The 18,428-nt window shown below is 46.7% G+C and overlaps 3 protein-coding genes and 1 long non-coding RNA gene across 8 annotated transcripts; 2 read left to right on the top strand and 2 right to left on the bottom strand.

The window, feature by feature from the left end:
* Positions 1–2,314: 2,314 nt before the first annotated feature.
* On the top strand, positions 2,315–5,605 carry sgo1 (shugoshin 1). 3 transcript variants are annotated; one of them, XM_057020171.1, is made up of 9 exons: positions 2,315–2,765; positions 2,861–3,060; positions 3,133–3,185; positions 3,264–3,328; positions 3,476–4,336; positions 4,403–4,525; positions 4,602–4,772; positions 5,018–5,138; positions 5,213–5,605. In XM_057020171.1, the coding sequence occupies exons 1-9, from the start codon at positions 2,621–2,623 to the stop codon at positions 5,370–5,372; spliced, it is 1,899 nt and encodes a 632-aa protein (XP_056876151.1). In that variant the 5' UTR covers positions 2,315–2,620; the 3' UTR covers positions 5,373–5,605. The 3 variants fall into 3 exon arrangements, 2 of the variants coding, with proteins under 2 accessions (XP_056876151.1, XP_056876150.1); XM_057020170.1 differs by having other exon boundaries at positions 2,316–2,765; positions 4,949–5,138; XR_008947859.1 differs by lacking the exon at positions 5,213–5,605 and having other exon boundaries at positions 4,602–4,898.
* A 54-nt stretch (positions 5,606–5,659) lies between these two features.
* Positions 5,660–11,772, bottom strand: kat2b (K(lysine) acetyltransferase 2B). 2 transcript variants are annotated; one of them, XM_057020168.1, is made up of 18 exons: positions 11,314–11,772; positions 10,405–10,531; positions 10,190–10,335; positions 10,013–10,099; positions 9,251–9,432; positions 8,985–9,176; positions 8,791–8,894; positions 8,572–8,697; positions 8,358–8,491; positions 8,083–8,294; positions 7,873–7,999; positions 7,688–7,798; positions 7,469–7,612; positions 7,288–7,402; positions 7,188–7,218; positions 6,933–6,996; positions 6,766–6,850; positions 5,660–6,682 (listed from the first exon to the last, which is right to left on the bottom strand). In XM_057020168.1, the coding sequence occupies exons 1-18, from the start codon at positions 11,512–11,514 to the stop codon at positions 6,489–6,491; spliced, it is 2,382 nt and encodes a 793-aa protein (XP_056876148.1). In that variant the 5' UTR covers positions 11,515–11,772; the 3' UTR covers positions 5,660–6,488. The 2 variants fall into 2 exon arrangements, with proteins under 2 accessions (XP_056876148.1, XP_056876149.1); XM_057020169.1 differs by having other exon boundaries at positions 8,083–8,291.
* On the top strand, positions 10,773–12,112 carry LOC130517947 (uncharacterized). Its single transcript, XR_008947860.1, has 2 exons — positions 10,773–11,115; positions 11,309–12,112. It is a non-coding gene; the product is annotated as an uncharacterized LOC130517947 (long non-coding RNA).
* Positions 11,855–18,047, bottom strand: LOC130517946 (ras-related protein Rab-5A-like). Of its 2 annotated transcripts, none has more exons than XM_057020174.1 (6): positions 17,863–18,047; positions 15,151–15,347; positions 14,140–14,291; positions 13,947–14,069; positions 13,729–13,822; positions 11,855–13,626 (listed from the first exon to the last, which is right to left on the bottom strand). In XM_057020174.1, exons 2-6 carry the CDS (start codon positions 15,314–15,316, stop codon positions 13,511–13,513), a joined length of 651 nt encoding a protein of 216 aa, XP_056876154.1. In that variant the 5' UTR covers positions 15,317–15,347; positions 17,863–18,047; the 3' UTR covers positions 11,855–13,510. The 2 variants fall into 2 exon arrangements, with proteins under 2 accessions (XP_056876154.1, XP_056876155.1); XM_057020175.1 differs by lacking the exon at positions 17,863–18,047 and adding an exon at positions 17,636–17,857.
* Positions 18,048–18,428: the final 381 nt, after the last annotated feature.

Below are 18,428 nucleotides of genomic sequence, written 5' to 3'. Positions count from 1 at the left end.
GGCTTTATCTGTCTCAGGGAGACATTTTAAGTAGTTTGTTGCTTAAGAGTCCAGATGAACTGTGGACTACGCCCCCTCCAGCTTCTTTCTGGGAGATAACAAAAAGGAAGACCGTTCCGCCTGCGTTCACGTCTGTCTCTCTTTTGAGAGCGACCAAACGGCAAGCTTCAATAATCTCCGGATCCTTTCAGTGTAAATAAATAAACTCTTAGATGTGCCCAATTTTTAGCCCAGGCTCAGGGTGTTTGAAAGGACTGCAGCAATTTGAAAGTTTGTGTCTGAACTTGCAATGAAATTTCCTTCTTATGTGGGTTTATCATTTCCCAGAGGCCAACAGAAGCTACACGACTGCTGATAAGGACACATTTTCAGGGCGGATGAGTTCAGACATGATTTACTGCTTCTGTCCCCCTCCCAGCCAATCTGAAGGGACGTCGATAAAATTGCCCTTAAACGATATCACTTATTCTTTATTATTCTCATGAGGTGATGATCACAACCATGTGTGTGTGGGATGCTCATGTCAGTTCTCCTCCAGCCCCCAAACTTCCTGGAATATCACCCCAGCAGCCTTCCCTCTCTTTTCTCTCTTATCTTATCCAGCACTGCTCCCTCGCCTCTGTCAAACCCACTGCACAAATGCAAGTGCGTGCACACGTCAGCAGACAAAAACTCTCCTTGGCATTTGGGGAATTTGTTTTTCTTCTTTTCTACTTGGTGAAAACACAGAGGTGCCGCTCATCCCTCCGCTCCCCAAAACTGCATTTGCCCTCTGTTTCACATTAAATACAGAAAATAGAATCTATTCCAAGACAGGTGAGTTAATGCTGAAGTCTGAATTTAAATAGGTGGTATAAATAATAAATAATGTAAGGCTGTATTTACTCAAATAACCGGGAAGAAGATTTAGTATTTTTGGAGGTGCGTGCATCGTAAATAATTGAAAATGCACTAAAAACCTTTTTTTTTAAAAAAACCTGTATGTCTTGCAGAAGCACAAGAACAGACCAGATAATGGAGGGAGGGGGGTTGAAATAATAATAAAAAGGCTCACCATGATGTTCAGATGCACACTGTAAGGAATGAAGAGCCTGCTGCTTGCCACAGGGAGTTGATGTTGTTGGACCTTTACGACACATTAGAGAGCAAGTTACAAAGTTAGATTCTTTGTTTTTAATATCAGGAACTAAGTTTCCTCTCTGATTACACAGCCCTCTTTATAATGAAGTTTCTTAATGTGGAATTATGGCAACAGTTTTCCACATCATAGAGTAGGATTGTGTATTCTTGGCCCCAGATGAAGCACGATCACAGATTAAAGCTAATCCTTTTCATCTGGTGGGAAACAGAATATCTTTTGGTTCTTTGGATTCTAAGACTGTTTGGCAGCTATTACTGAGCTTTAGCTCAGACCCAAAATAGGGTTTTAATAATAATAATAATAATAATAATATAATAATAATAATAATAATAATAATAATAATAATAATAATGTAGCTAAAACAGCTATGCTAATTCATCTGTGTAAATAAACAATACTTGGAATTCCCTTGGAATTCATTTTTGATTTAGCGTTCCTGCTCCTTCTTTCCCTGATTGCCGTAGATCATGATGGGGAAAATCAACAGGGCTTGGTGATGTGATGGATTTGTCCCTAAATCATTAGCAATCAAACACCATTTGAGTGCCACAAATGACTTTCAGAATATTCAATAGTCACGGACACTAACAGAAACCACACATCTGATAGCTTCAATACACCGATGGATGACAAAATAAAGTCATTTTTTATGCTTTATTAAAGTAAGTGTGAAACAAATATAATTCCTTTGTTAATGATAGAAATGTAGGAATATCAACACTTTTTCAATGTGATTTTACAGTAAACATTTCCCACGAAACAGGGTGTTTACAGACAGTGCTTGAGCTCCTATCTTCACCGGTCATTCAAAAATTCGTAATCACCTACTTTATCATGCCAGAATGAATGAGTGTTTTTTAAATGAGTGTTTTAAAAAAAAAAAAAAAAAATTCTTTAGAATGTCCACTATTTATTGTATTCCAAACAGTGTGTGCTTGGTATTTATTAGATAGTCAATAGTAGAATGAAAAATGCCCAAGGAAGATGATCTAAATGAAAGATACGATTTGGTATCTGACAGAATACATTAAAAAAGAAAGAAAGAAACAAACAAACAAAGTCAACTTGTGTAAACAAAACCAGGCGGACAAGAAGGGAAATGCGCTTCTCTTTTCTGTATATCAGCGCCATCTGGTGACCGAATGAAAAACTTCTACGGAAGTGACGCAAAATGACATATCGCCAATCAAATGCCGGGTAGCAAAAATTCGAACTACCAGAGAGCGAATCCTCTGCGATTAAATGGTTTGTTATTGCGTAGCTGAGCCAATTTTATAGCAGCGAAACGTTATATCTGTCAGTAACACGCTGATGTAAGTTACGCGCTGGTAAGATTCAGCCCTCTGGAAATGACGACGGACGAGACCGTGTGACGCTAACGGTCAACGTCGTGCTAAGAAAGCTAGCGCGTTAGCTTCGATTTGGCCCAAGTTGGAGCGCTACGTTGCTGACCGTCGCTATAGTGAACAATCCGGAGCTATGGTGAAAGAGCGCGTCCAGAAGAAGTCCTACCAGCAGAGTCTGGAGGACATCAAGGAGAAGATGAAGGAAAGGAGAACGAAACGGTTGGCCAGGGCATCGGCTCCCAGCCGGGGACGGGCCAGAATGATAAACAAGGGCAATGGTGAGGATGAATATTGCATATAGCATAAGAGCGTGGATACCTGCTCTTATGGATATGAGATTGTGTCAATCACGTTGTGCCGTGTTTACTTCTAGTGGGTCATAACGCCCACACCATCCTGAAGAGCATCCAAATGAACAACGCCTCCCTGGCCCTGGCTCTGCAAGCTGAAAAGGAGAAGGTGAGGCAGGCGAATGCGGTGATCCTGCAGCTGAAGAGGGAGCAGCAGGCCCTGTTCCTCCACCTCCTTCTGCTCAGAAGGAAGTTCAAAGAACAGGAAGCAAATGTTACAGAGGTACGCTCCTTGTTGATCACATTCCTCCATGTGTTCACAAAAAAAATCCCACTTTACTGTGATTTCTTTTAGAAGAATCAGCCAAATCGCCCGAGTGAAGCTCAGCGCCCTGTGGAATTTGTCAGGTGAACTGATGATAGTGGAGCTGAACCCTAACTGTGGATAATCCCGGATTTCTAATAGTGTCTTTTCTCCCTTTACAGCAGGGAGCGGGGGAGCAGTTGTGGTGATAAACCGGCCGAGTGGAACGCCTCTCCCGTTTGTGCAGGTACGCGCATAAACATCTAAATTAAGCAAATGACATCACACTTTGAAGTCAGAATAAACTGGTTTCCCAAGTACTGCATATGAGTCATTTTACTGTTCTCACTGTTTACTTAAAACATTTAATGTATTTTTAAAACAATTTTTGCAGAAAACCAATCGTCCCTAAATAATTTACATTCTGAATGTAAAGAGGAAGTAACTTTGCCGTCGACGGTGGGTGTGAGGCGTCGCCATGCAGAGAGAACAGGCCAGAGGAGGTCGGAGCGGGTGAAGAAGTTGCTTTGTGAAGTTCAGGCGAGTCCAGACTCGGGTCCTTTAATAGCAAGTCCAATAACCAGTGATGACAGAACATCAACTCAGCCAGAGCAGGGAGTAGAACCAGATTATGCAGACTGCGCCGACACTGAGGAGTTCCAGCATTCCACTCCTGAACATGTCGCGCCCAGAAAGCCCAAACAGCAGCGTCCCGCCAGAAAACAAACCAAGCAGCAGCTCCAGAGCAGACCAGAACCGACTGGACGAAAACCGGAGAGGGGACGCAAACCAGAGCGAGCCCCGTTGAAGAAACCCTGGGAGAATCCCAAACCTAGAGCCCGCTCAAAAAGCCGCGACCAGTCAGCCAGTAGGACCAAAAGTGCGGCTCAGTCCCAGGGGAACAAGCTCAACACCTCACAGGGGTTCAACGACACTTTTGACTTTGACTGCGAAGAGGCTGTTCACATCACCCCGTTCAAGGCCAAAGCGGAGGACGGCCAGTCGGCCACGCCCATCAGCGAAGAGGGGCCGCGGGACGGTCAAGCCCTCGAGAGCGCGTCGCCTCCACCTCCACAACATGGCGAAACCTCCTGGTCGCCGTCTTCCGAATCAGACGACAGCCTTTACGTCCCTCAGAAGAGCAGGCAGGCCCGAGCCTCCCCCGGCAAGTCTGGAGCAATCACAACCCGGAGAGGCCGGATTTCTAAAGTCAACAGGGAAAAAGAGAACGCCGCTCAACAGGCGAAGATCTCGAGTGAGTCGCGCCTTCGCTTTGCGTTCCTTTGTTGTTTAAATGTTGTACTCATTTAGTTGTTTTTAGTCTTTAGAGATGAACCCAGTCCACCGACTGTAACCAGAAAGGAAGCTAATCGTCATCGGTCTGCTGACTCTAGCTTCTCTAACAGTCCTGGTCCAGGAAGACTGGGGCAAGAGAATAATCCAGGTGAGCATTAAGTTTCTCTGCATATTAAAACAAACCTGCTGATGATTAAAACTTTAAAATATAAATGCGTCCTCAGCACGTCACAGCGAGGCTGTCGTCGACGACGATGGTTTACCCCCCGTCAGTCCCTTGGTTGAAGCTGAGATGATGAGAATAGACGGTGTCTTGTCCAATTTTGGAGAGTCCTCCGCTGAGGCTCCTCGTGTGACCCACCAAACCCCCCAGAGAGCCAAGACATGCAAGAGAAGTGAGTGCTTTATTTGTTGCTTTGATATCTAAGAGCCTGATCACCTCACTCAGGTTTTGGGACACTTGGACTGATCACATGACCTCTTCACGATGTGTCGGCACTCTGCCTCTTCACATCTTACTGGTGCGTCCACACAACTGTTCTCTTCTTGCTTCCCACCCACATTTCTGCAGGTGTGCACGGTTTAAGGACAGCTGGGCGGGGCTTGAGTCTGTGTGACGTGACCAATCTGTCCCCTGCAGCCTTCCGCAAGTTCTCCTGCGGCGGCCCGCGGCCCACCGACGGCCGTTGCTCCACCCCCGTCCCTGCACGCAAGCGGCGCTGCACGATGGTCGTAGACTACAAAGAACCCACGTTAAATGCGTAAGGACGTCCGTCGAGTCCCGTTGCTTTACCTCTCGCAGGCTGTGACAACAGTTCCTCTCTGATGTTAACAGGAAGCTGCGGCGCGGGGACAAGTTCACAGATTTGCAGTTCCTCCGCTCTCCTATTTTTAAGCAGAAGCCCGGACGGAGGAATTCCGTGCAGACATCCAGGAATTCCACTGAGAGCCAGCAGTCGTTGAACTACAACGAGGCGTTTGTGGGGTGTGGCTAGGAGCTGCTGTGCGCGTCCTCCTTGAAACCTGTATGAAGTCACTGTTGACATGATCGATTTTTAACGTGTTCACCAAAATGTGATCGGTTTGATTGTTTTTTTTTTCTTTCGGACTATTCTTTCTTCTGTTCGTCTTTTATTTATCCCTACAATTGTCCCCATTTCTCATTGTTTTTATTGTGACAGCTGATTAGAAGTCTGTACATTGTCATTTAATAAATTCTGATCAGTGACCTTTTTTGCTTCTCTTGTATAAAAATGATAAAACTAAAAAATTAGACTAAACGTAGCATCACTTCGGTTTTATTTCATCTATAAAATAAGCTAATACTATGTCATTAAAACCAATTGTACAAAGAGCATGAAATCATTTTTCCAGACTTTACAAAAATGTTTTTCTCGCCTAGTTTTGAAAAGTACAAACACCTTTTTCTTTTTTTTTTCAAGTTGTTACAAAACAGCAAAACCACATAGTATTGCACAAGCTTCATCTCCAAAGTATAAAGTTATCAATCTCCATCTGCTGGACTAAAATAATAAATTAAGACCTTGTTTTTAGCAGAGATATTTTTAAATCACAGCATATAAATACACTCTTGATCAATTAGTCCTTAGTCAACGGGGAAATTTACTAATGAGTCAAAAAAAAGGATAATACTTGTAAAATAAAAGTGCATTAAAGTAGTCGAACTGACCTACGGGGCTAAATTGAGTCAGGGAAGGAGATTTAGTTCTGAAACAAAATATGTTATATACACATTTAAAATATACATTGGGGGGTATAAGTGCTTTTATAATAATTCAAATCTGTACAAATTTCCTTTTTTTGGCAGGATGAACTCATCGCAGACAAATGGACCTCAGTTCAAACCCATTCCCGCCCACAGGATCATGCTTTTCAAGTCTTATCACACTCAGGAGCCTCTGGCAGAGCTCCAGCGAGGCCTTCCTCCTTCCTCCACTTCTCAGTGTGTGTATCGGCTCCGTCCCCAGGCCGCCGGCGTGCATCGAACGCTTAGAGTTCCCGTCTCCATATGTTAGACACGTCTCTGAATCCGCTTCAGAATCAGTAGTCCCATTCACCCATGACAGAACCTTTTGACCTCTCGGTCTCCGTTACTTCTCAATCAGGCCTGCCTCTTTAATCTTGGTGTAGAAGAACTTCTCCAGTAGGTTGGCGCACTTGTAGTACTCGCTCTCGGGGGGGTTGTATTCACGGCAGTTAGTGAAGATGCGCTGCATGTCGGCCATGAACAACTTGCGCGTGGTGTAGTACCTGCTTTTCAAACGCTCGCTCATCGTTTTGAGGTCTGTCAGGGGGATTGAAAAGGAGACAAAGGTCAGACGGGGAGTTTCAGTTGGTTCAGAGAGGAGTCCTGGATGCTGAACATACCCATGGGGAAGCGAATGGACTGGTAGTACCCAGGGGCCTCAGTTTTCTTGACCGGCTCCATGAAAGGCCAGGCATTCTGGTGCATCTGAAACACGGCCAATCCAAGATCAGATCTTGGCGTTTAGCGCGGAACAGGCTCAGAGGCTTCTGAGCTGTTCATCTTTTACCTTTACATGCTGAAGGATGGTCTTCAGAGTGCTGTACAGCTGATCTGGATCCTTCAGTTCCTTCCTAATGTGCGATCAATAAAAAAAAAAAGATTTTTGTCTGATTGTTCCCCATTTTTTTTTAATGGCAGCTGCGGTTTTGGCTAGGTGGCGCGGCCGGAACCAGGTTCCTTGTCCTCGTGGAAATCGGGAACCCATCATTCGGATCAGAGTAGTGGCTAAAAACCATGTTTGTTGCAAGGAAAACACACTCACCCTTTGCCGACAGGCTTCCAGCCAGTTTCACCTGTTGATGCAGGTGAAGTTTACTCACACGTCTGAACACAGAGATGATGTTTGTCAGTTAAACACGTACGGATGCCGGGAATGCTTTCGATGGGGATCTGCCGAACGCCTTCTTTAAAGCACGAGAGCCCCGGGTAAACTTTCCGGATCTGAGCCTGCTTCCTCTCTATCAGCTTCTTGATGATCTGAGGTTGGGCAAAAGGCGAGTGAGCCCACACACAATGACAAAAATGGCTGCAAATGTCCTGTACCTCCTTCTGCTTCTTGATGATGACAGAGAACTCTGTATAAGGAATACTGGGGTTGAGCTCACAGCCCATCAGTGTGGCCCCCTCATAATCTTTGATGTAGCCCACGTATTTGGCCTTGGGTACCTTGATATCCTTTGAAAAACCCTGCAATTGGAACAGACTAAAGGTTAAAAAAACATGTATTTTGAAGCTCAAATGTACGCTGGCAAAGCTCCCGACCTGTTTTTTGAAGTAGCCGATGGCGTACTCGTCAGCGTAGGTGAGGAAATTGAGGATCTCGTGCTTTATGTGATACTCTTTCAGGTGGTTCATCAAGTGGGTCCCGTAGCCCTGAAAAGACAACCGTCATACAGCTCAGAGGTGTCTAACAGAACCATCCCGGCAGAGCGGAGGAAGCGCCCTACCTTCACTTGCTCGTTGGACGTCACGGCGCAAAAGACGATCTCGGTGAACCCTTGGGACGGGAACATGCGGAAGCAGATCCCCCCGATCACCCGTCCGTCCTTGATCAGCGACAGCGTCTTGTGCTTCCTGGGAAGCGAGAAGAGACCGGGGGAGAAGTGAGTGGAGGTCAATTCGCCGTTGGAATCAGAGAAAAGATAAGAGCTCCTCACGGGTCAAAGACCAGTCGTGTGATGTACTCCTTGGGCATGCGGGGCAGCTGGTGAGAGAAGACGTTCTGGAGGCCGACGAGCCACATCAAGATCCTCTTATTGGGCTTCTGGTTCAGGGAGTTACCGATGACGTGGAATTCGATCACGCCCCTGCGCTCCTCCAGACGGGCGGCTTCGTCACGCGCAGAGTGAGCCGACAGCAGACTGGTCTGCTGGGAAACGCAAAACCACCATGTTATTCCACTGGTCCAAATCGTGGAATGTTAAACGATTACCTCTGGAATGGCAGCGGGATCCGCGATGGTTGCCATGACTTCGTTGATGAGGTCCATGGGGATGTCACCCAACACCCTGGGTCTCTTGTTCTCCTCGTGGTGGAGAGGCTCCGTGGGTTTGCGCTTTTCTCCAACTACAATACACGAAAAGTCTCAACCACCCAGCCAGGCAACAGAACTTGCTTAAGCAGATCCACATCCTTGTGTTTAGTACCTGGACTTGGCTCCAGCACAGAAGCTGCTTTCCTGGCGGGACTGACGCTCCCACACATGGAGGGATCCACAGACACGGGACTGGGGCTGTAGTATAGCGGTATGACCACTGGGGGCGCACTGATGACTAAACAGCAACAGGAATTTGTGCAAACCATCACGGCTTTCGTCACAACTTTAGACTTTCAGATTTAAAGGCGCATTTCTGAGGATGTGTTACCTGTGTGAACAGGAATCTGCCCCCCTGACACTCCTGCCAGGAAGTCTTGGCTCCAGATGGGGGAATTATGGCTGTACACTTCCTCCTCCAGCATCGATAAGAACCTGAGACAAACCAGAGGGCCACAAATTTAACAAACTTAAACACAAGTGTTATCCAGCATAATGGTAATGTGACCCCTTTGCTTTCCTTACTTGGGAAAGTGTGTTAGGATGAGTGTACGCTTCTCAGGCGGCAGCTTGTCCTTTTCCTGTCTGGCCTGCTCGAGCAGTTGTTTCCTCATCACGGTGAAGACGGAGCGCAGCAGAGTCCGGCCGAAGATCTGCGTGGTCTGGTAGCGAGGGAGGCTGTCGCAAAACTGAGGCACGTTGCAGTAGCACAGCCACCTGCGGAACAGGGAGGGTTCTGCTGTAACAACAGCCCCAAACAGGCGAGACCCACATCAGTGGGCGTCAGCTACCTGGTGTAGTTGGCTTTGTATCCGGCCGCGTCGTCACTGGAGACCCTCTGGCGCCTCTGGGAGGGCGTCTCCAGCTGCCAGTAGTTGATCTGGTTGAGAAACATCTTGGAGAGCTCCGTGATGGTTTGACGCTCTTTCGAGGGAAGGTGGCTGAACTTGTACTGGACAAAGTTGTTGACCCCCTATTTGGAGAGGCAGACTCAGTCAACCCATGGGAGAAGGGGCTTGACCTCAGAGGTCATCGCCATCTCCTGGGGCCGGTTGCTTTTAAATAAGGAAGCTAGAAAAATGATGCGATGTCGATCAAAGGAGGGTGAACGAGGCTTTTTGTGTGAAAGGAATTCATATCTCTGATGTTTAACTGATTTGTCCTCGACTTGCTTTGGTTCATTCCAGTTCGTACGCTCAGTTCTGGAGCGCTGCGGTGAAGCCAGCAGGGGTGGAGGAGGGACCGTGGTGAGGACGCTGGATCTAATGTGCAAGTTTCCCAACCTTTAAAGCTGTAGTTTCAAAGACTTTGAAATGCAGGAAGTGTACCATGGGCAAAAACATGGTCAGGAGACGCCTGAAGTGTTGCGTCAAAGTGAATGGCTTCCTGTTCAGTTCCAGCTTGAGTCATCTTTAGCAAGTTCAAATTGGGTCCAGGTTGAATTTCAAGGTTTATTCCAATGAATCGTGACCCATTCAGGGAGCCAATGTAGACATTAATACCTGCAAGATACTGCGCGTGTATGTGTGTGTGTATCAGATGCATTTGATCACCTGCTCAATGCTTGGCCTTTCAAACGGAGGACTCTCCTGGGCTTCTAACATCGGTTTACCCATCTGCAGGATGGACTTCCTCAACAACTTTTGCAGAAAAGTGAAATAATGAAAGGAAATGGTCAATAGAGAGTAAGTTGTAACGTACACGGTGCATTCCCTGAGTGTCAAACTTACTTTGAAGAGTGAAAAGTAGACCTGTTTGGTGTCTGCATCCTCCTCTTTGTGTACGCACGTGTAGAGATACTCTACATCCAGGACGATACCTAGAAGTCTGTTCATTTCCTCCTCAGAAATGTTTTCCAGATGGGTCACATGATCACCTGAATAAAAGGAGTTATGTTACAAAACAAACACCAAAAACTCAGGTGAGTACCGGTGCTGTTACAGACCCAGCGTGTGAGAGCAGCTCCGGCAGGGCTCCTGCAGGTTGACCGCGCTGGACTGCTGGTCGGTTCGTGGGGGGGTCGGAGGGGGGTTTTGGCTTTTCCAGCCATTACACTTACAGGCTCCCTCAGCCTATGATCAAACATGAAGAGGACACCGATAAAAGAATAGGGAGCATAAAAAGTGCTTTAATCAGTAATTAGACGCAGATCTAAAACCTTTTAATGAGAGTACAGTATTTCACTTTTCGATGGGTCTTTTAGGCTCATGCCAGCGTCACTAATAGCTGGCTCGTGTCATCAGGAGGGGGGCTGAAGAGGCCTGTCACCGTCAGCTGGGGCCGCGCATGCGCAGTAAAACAACAACAAACTCCGCCCCCCGAGCAGCTGTCACCCTGTCAAAACAAAGACCCCGTCCCTGTGTGCGGATCACCCGCCGCACATACCCAATAAAATCCTCTCAGCGGACCGGGCGTCCTCAGACGGCTCCGGCGCGGTGACAAATGCCTCCGGAGAGGCGTGAAACAGGCGTCTACGCGCACGCACGTCCACACACGCACACTGGGGCTGGAGCGCAGCTACTCCCAGATCTCAGCGCCAAGCCAATGTTTACGTTCACCAACCCCCACCGACACAGAAACCCCGTTCAGCAAAGGGTTTGCGGCAGCAAGGTTGCTGGTTCGCGGCCTGGAGCGATCGTAACGTTCAGCTGCACCGGTTGGTTTGTTTCGCTTTTTAAAATAAATCATCGCACATTCGAAATAGGGGGGGTGGAAATGAAGCGCTGCAATGGCTTCCTCTGCTTCGCTTGCATTTTGGAAACTATTGCAACCAAGCCCGAGAAACACTGTTTATTAAGAACAAGTCCTCAAACTGTCGCGTTTCATGAATCCCCTGTCTGCGAACGCAGCGTACCTTGCAGGAGGAATACACGGCGAGTTTTTCCAGCTTCTTTGGCCGAGGTGAGGAGCGGAGTTGCGCCTTCTTCACGGCGATACGTGCGGATCCTCCAGCGGTGCCAGAGCCCTCCGTCCCCCCGGCACCGGGACCGGCCGGAACCAACCCCGCGGCCCCGATGGCCGGCGAACCCTGCTGTATCCCAGCGCCGTCGGCCATGACTCCCACGGAACCCCCCAGACGGGACCCCGGGCCGGGATATATTCGCTTTGCCGTCCGCTCTATTCCACAAGCGGAGGATCAGACATGGCGCTCATCCTTATTTTCTATTTCTGTCTGCAGGCCCCTTTTCCTCCGCTAGGGGGCCGAGGCTGGAGAGGCCGATTCCTCCACAATTCACACAGAAGAGGTCGCAAAATGCAACCAAAAACTCAAGGTCACCCATTTATGATCAACCCCCCAGTCGATACTTAAAGAACAAGTCAAATCTAAAAAAAATGAATGGTTTGGGGTTGCTACAGCACATATACACACGGTGTATATAATAAATAATAAATGGTCAAATTTATTTCAGTATTTATTTGGTCATTACATGACGGCACTGGAAAACGCTCCGATCTGGGACGAAATCAGGTGGTCAAGGCAATAAGACACAATTCACACCCTTACAACCTGTTAATCCGATGCTTCCTGCCAATCTGAAGGGTTATTTTACAGCGTCGGAGTGCCAGTTTCTGGAACTTTTAAATCTACTTGCAGTGAGCAGTGCCTGATGCTACTTATTAAAAAACAAAAAAAAGACCAAAAAACAAAAAAACAATTAGTGATATGCAGAGAAATGATTAAAGAATAACAGAAACCTTAACTTTTTGATATTGTCTTGAGAAACAGATACGAGACAGACCACTAAATAAATGCAATTTCTTTTTTTTTTTGTTAATTAACAATACATACATTTATAAAGAACACCGATGTTTATACTTTAACCATTTGTGGGGGTGGGGGTGGGGGAGGGGAGCACAATCAAACCTCAGAACCCACAGTGTAGCCGTCTGGTTTCTTTTCTGCTAACTGTACATTTCTTTTTTATCGAGACAACGTTCTAGCAAGCATTAGTCTGGTCACTTGTAAATCAAAAAATAAAAAGTAGAATACACTGCAACACCCTATTTACAGTATATTATTTATATATTTATATTAGATATTTATATATTTATATCACACTGGCTGCAATCATGACAGGATATATTCATGAGCATCATTAGTGCAAGGCATGAGTAAGACAGATGTGTAAAAAGACTGAGCAGAGGTGTGTGTGTGTGGTGTGTGTGAGAGAGAGAGGGGCGCTCAATAGGTGAAACGTAACAGATTGTGAGTGTATGTGTTTATGTACAATAATGCTTAGGTTTGAGTTTGTTAAAGGGTTGATGTGTGTTCATACACAAACACAATCGCACGTGTGCGCGTGTGTGTGTGCAGATTAAATATACCATCAGTCAGCCAGTCCGGTTCCTGTTTGGACGCCGCGCTAGGTGGCCTCGTCTGTAGCACTTCCTAATGAAGAGGAGATGACAGAAACCACGGTGATACCACCAACGTGTGTGTGTGTGGGTGTGTGTGACACCGACACAATGGTGACGTCAACTGAACCATCATAAGGCAGAAAACGACCCCAGAACTACCCCAGACGGACGCCCCACCTAACGCGTAAGAGGGGGACGGTGCAGGTGAAGGGGGAGGAGCCTAAATAACGACAATGGGGAACGCCCAATAAAGAAGCGGCGTGAGAGGAGAGTGGCTCTAGTGTAGGTCAGCGGCTAAAGACGTGGCTGGCATGGGATAAAAAGGTCCGCAGTAGACCGATGTCTTAAATCATAACAGTCTCGGGGTCTTTCTCTCTACCGTTCCTTCGTCTCTGACTGGCCAGAAACAAAAGGTTGGCTTTTTTCAGAAATGATACCTCTCAAACCTCCTGGAAACAACAGAATGATGGACAGGTGGATGAGGGAAACGGAAGGAATGATGAGGAACACGGTAGCAGCCAAACTGGGAAGGGACATTACCATTGACTTCATTGTTATAAAAGGGGGGGGGGCACAGGGATTCTTCTAATGAGAGAGACCATGAGGGAGCGACCACATTGGCTTGACGCGTTCTGGCTGTTGTAGATTTGTAGATGGTGGGTGGTTTGTGGGGGGGTGGGGGGGTCTCCGTGTTAGGTACTGCAGCAGGGAGCCTTTGCGGGCTGGGCGGCTTCCGTCAGGTCCACGCCGCGGTTCCGCCCGGTGCTGCCCCCTGCTGCCTGAGGCTCGCTCTTCGGCAATCTCTTTGCTAGCGTAAAGGAAAGAAAGAAAACAGCTTTTATCTCTATTCCCCCCTCCCACGTCATTTCAGATTTACGCAGCATTTACGTGAAATGTCAGAGTCACCCACCGATGGCCATGAATATCTCGTTCACGTTCATTGATGTCTTTGCTGACGTCTCCATGAACAGTAAGCTGTTGTCGTCTGCGTATGACTGGGCATCCTGGCAGTACAAAGTCATTACCAGTAGATGTCAGCGAGCGCTCCCAGACTGCTAGGAGCCCGCCGTACGGGCGGCATCTGGGCCTGCTCTAGTCGGACCTAACAATCAGCCTGTTTGCACTCACCTGGAAGTCGACGGCTCTCTTGCTGGCCAGGTCGGCCTTGTTGCCCGACAGAGCGATGACTATATTAGGACTAGCTTGTCTCTGTAGCTCCTTGACCCAGTTCTTCGCGCGGGCGAATGACTCCTGCGAACAGAAGACGAGGAGATTTGTGCCGAGAACAAAACGCCTCCTTTCAGGCGTGAGGCCAAGGTACCTCGTTTGTGATGTCGTAGACCACGATGGCCGCCTGCGCTCCTCTGTAATACATAGGCGCCAAACTGTGGTAGCGCTCCTGACCTGCTGTGTCCCAGATTTCAAACTTCACCGTCGTGTCGTCGAGACATACCGTTTGGGTGAGGAACGCAGCTGGGAGGAAACAGAAGGGCGGTGAGATAATCGATATCAAAACAACACAAGGCTGCTACGGTCTCCGTGACGCTGAGCGGATTCAACCGAAACGGATCGTAAACGCGTCTCAGTGTCATTTCAGCAGATTTAGCCACGTTTTAGCTATGCTTGGTATTTGAGAGCAGAGTTTATTCATGACTGAGGCGCTTAAGAATACAGGAAAACTGAAAATGGGAAGTTTGGGATGTTTTCAAGAACCGCAATGCACCCCCAAACACACAGGGGGCAGCACTTCAGATACAAACAGGCTAGTAGACAATGAAGGAATTGTTCCACATTCCCTACATCCCTATGAGCGACGCCCTCATTCCCAACACACCCTGCAAGTGTTCTGGAGCATTTTAGACTTCATTTAGGTCAAAATACCCAAATTCTTATAAAAACCAACAAACATAGAAACGGGATGAACAGAGAGCTGAATGGAGACCTGGACTGATGCAAAAGTTTCATTCTGGAGGTCTGAATCTGAGTTTTTGAGAAGACAACAGACAGGAAAGTGATGCCATTATAAACCCCAGAAGCTCAAACTCAGTCTTCACAGTTCCTGCTGGCGGTGCCAGTGACGCCACAGGTCTGCGTTCCTGGGAAAGTGGGGGGCGGTGGGGGTGGGGGCTGTGAATTAGCTGGGGCTGCGTAATCATCTCTGGGATTTACGAGCATCAAAACTAATTGGCTTGTTTTATCTGACTGGCCGACACGGCGTCAGCTGAGGTTTCCAGGACGAGCCCCGAGATGAACATTCCCCTGAACTGACCCGGTTGATCTCCAGCCAGCTGGCAGCTCATGAATCAGAACGGTCTCGCTGCGTGACCCTCACCTCCTATTGTGCTTTCCTGGAATTCGTGGAACTGACCCTTGACGAAGCGGAGCACTAAGCTGGACTTCCCAACGGCTGACTCCCCCAGCAGCACCAGTTTAAACTGGCAGATCTTGTTCCCTGCGTTGGGTCCGTTGGGTCTCGTGGCACCTCCCCGACTGGCCATGGCCTGCTGAGATCTCCTGGTGTCCTGTGGGCTAAAAGCTCTACGTCAGGACCTCTGCTGCAAAGAGGCAAGCAGGACAACACACAGCTGCTGGCTTTGAACAACGCCTATGTGCTAACGGACGCTAAAGCTAATGCTAAATTAATGCTCCTTGCAGCCGCTGCGAGAGCGCACGTGCACGTTTAAGCCCCGTAAGACCTTTTGTTCTGTTCGGCTGAATTGAACATGTGATGTTTGGCATTTATAGAATGTGAGCAGTAGAAGAAATCGTGGATACCTACACGCTAATGTGACAACACAAGAGCAGAGAACAGAATCCAGAGCGTTGAGCAAGATTTGTGTCACCATTAGGCAACAAAAAGTCGGTTTATCAGGGTTCTCCTGATCCAGCCCTGATACTAACTAAACTGTCTTGCTTATCAAGCTGTTCCTCGATACGTTTTTACTCAAGAACCAGGCTTAGACACAAATACCCGGAGCCATTATGAGGTTGTTGCCAGATCTTTCCAGTCTGAGACTAAAACTAATACCAAACAAAGGTATCAGGCTTCTGTTTCCACTAAAATAATTCCACACCAAAGACAGATTGTTGTGTTTATAGTGGTTTGAACCAGTTTCCGTTTGGTTTTTTTTTAAGTAAGCCTTGCTATTTTTCGTACTAGAGTAGCTTGACAAGCCCGCGGCAGCCACCGTAGCCCTGCACCGTCGTTTGCATGCAGCATCGGGGATGTTTCCTCCTCCGTCCGAAGCGGATTAAAAAGGCTGGTGTCAGGGCCCACAACACTACTGTTAATCCTGTAAAACATCTGAACACGTCAGAACTTCAAACACAGACCCTTGAAGACACCACCTCATTATGCAGAGAGCAAAATAATCAATTCGAAGTTGAGGGGAAAAGGAAAACGACAAATGTCTGGAAAACAATAAAACAGAGCCACTCCTTTCGCATCTTAAATCGTTGCTCCAGTTGGGTCCATGTGCTTCGACCTTCCAAACACCTCCTAAAGCCAACACACTCGTTTTATATAGAAACACCAAAGTATGTAAAGCGGAGCGTGCTGATGGAATTACAAAATATAGCTGCAGATTATCTGAAGAGCACAAGTGACAGGAGCCTCTTTAGGACCTGCACACACACCAGCTCAAGATTTTCCAGCCACTCACCTTATTCAAACATGTTACAAATGCAACAATGTGTCAGCAGAGTGCATGCCAAGCATTCATGCATTTCCCAGTAATTTGTTTAGGGCCAAACAGCTGACAAAACCTGTGCAAAACAGTTGGTTCTTGTGAGGAGGCAACGCTGAAGCCTCCTTTGCTAAAGTGACTTCTACTGTGGAGAAACTCCTCCATATTTCATTAAATATGATGCCTTTAATCAGTTTCAATCGAATTATGGATTTAAGAAAATACCACCAGAGTAAAAGATCCCAATCAACGCTGCACCGGTGGGTTATTATCCAAGTTCAATGGTTAAAAGTACTTAATGGCCACTTTTAAACAACTATGAATCTTCATTGATGTATTTATTTCTTGCATATGGATTTTGATTGCTTCTTAAACTGAGGCAGATGTTTGCTCCTTAGTGCAACCACATGATCAACGCTCATTGAGGAGCAATCTGAAATGAGATCCTCAAAACTACAAATGGAGGTCTAACTTGCAGCAAATACGATATTAACTTGTCAACCCTTCAACCAAATTACTCAGATGGCGTTAGCAGTGTTGAGGAACTGGGGAAAAGAGATCTTATTACCTGCAGTATTCTTTTCCGGTTCAGGTATCAATTATATGTGCCGCAGATATGAAATATTAGACCTATTTGAAATATGATTAAATGTTTGAAGGCGCAAACGCTCTGCCAAACAGAGAGCTTTAATCGGTGGCTGTTAACAAAAGCTGTGCCCTATAGTGTTCACAAAATATTTGGCTAAGCCTGGGGCTTGTCGACTGTAAACACTCATGTTAGCACTTCTGTATCTGTTTTGATTTTAGACATGGACGCCATTTTCCACGTTGTTATGATTGTCGAGCTAGTTAGCTTAATTACTGTTAGCCAACTTCAACGCCTGCGTACAAAGCAATCGAGGAAAACACATTAAATATTTCTCCAAGCACACTTACACAAGACAAATTCGAAGGGCCGAAGAGGGAACAATCGCGTTGCTATGGTCTGAAATGGTGATCTGGTTGACAAATGTCATTTCCTACAATCCTACAATCTTAATACACTTACTATTGCTAACAGGCTAGAACCAATTCCACCCATTTAGCATGGAGCTATGGCAAATATAAACCCGTCAAAGAAGCGAGCCATACCAGAAGTTGTTTTAGTTGCAGCAAATATCCTGATAAACAATTGGACCGAGCACAGGTGTTTAAAGGCCTCGTTTGTTCGTTCCCTCAGCAGTAAAACATCACCGACACTAGCTGGCTTCTGCTAGCGGGGGCTTTAGCTAACGTTATGAACCGATGACAAGCAAGTTAGCATTAGCCTGTCAGACAGCTGGAAAACCCGATCTGTCGCTTCTTATCGCGGACGTTACCCGAGAGATGGATGAGGCTGTGGACTTTAAACACCGCTGCTGCTGTATTTCCACACGGAACCAGGGACACTCTAGTAAGGCGGCGTCCGGGAACCAAGAAAATAATTTCAACAATCCCGTCACGTCCCCTCCTTTCTTTCTTCTCGCTACTTCCTCTTTAGAACCAAAACACAAACAAGCTCTTCCGCCCTCGTGCCACGTCACAAAGCGCGTCCGCCACCGCCGAATCAAGCAAATAAATCAAATAATACCGATTTATCCAGAAATATTGCTACAATAGAGTATTTCATGTGATCCACTAAAAAAACCGAACCAACCGATTATTGAATTAAATGCTAAACTTCATTGATTTGCATTTAATTCAATAATAATAAAAAAAAACCCACTGGCATCTAAAACATTTGTAGGCTGACAACGTGCGTCTGTTTTTTTTCCTTTCACTTACGTGCACAAAACGACGTGGTGACAGACATTAATGTATATATTTGTATATAACGACAAGCACGTTAGGCAATGTCCTGTTTTTATTTTGTTTTCCAGTCTTGATCTCGTTGCAGTGCACTACT

Source organism: Takifugu flavidus, chromosome 21 (assembly GCF_003711565.1).
Source record: "Takifugu flavidus isolate HTHZ2018 chromosome 21, ASM371156v2, whole genome shotgun sequence".
Lineage (NCBI taxonomy): Eukaryota > Metazoa > Chordata > Actinopteri > Tetraodontiformes > Tetraodontidae > Takifugu > Takifugu flavidus.
This window is presented reverse-complemented; position numbering and strand designations above follow the sequence as displayed.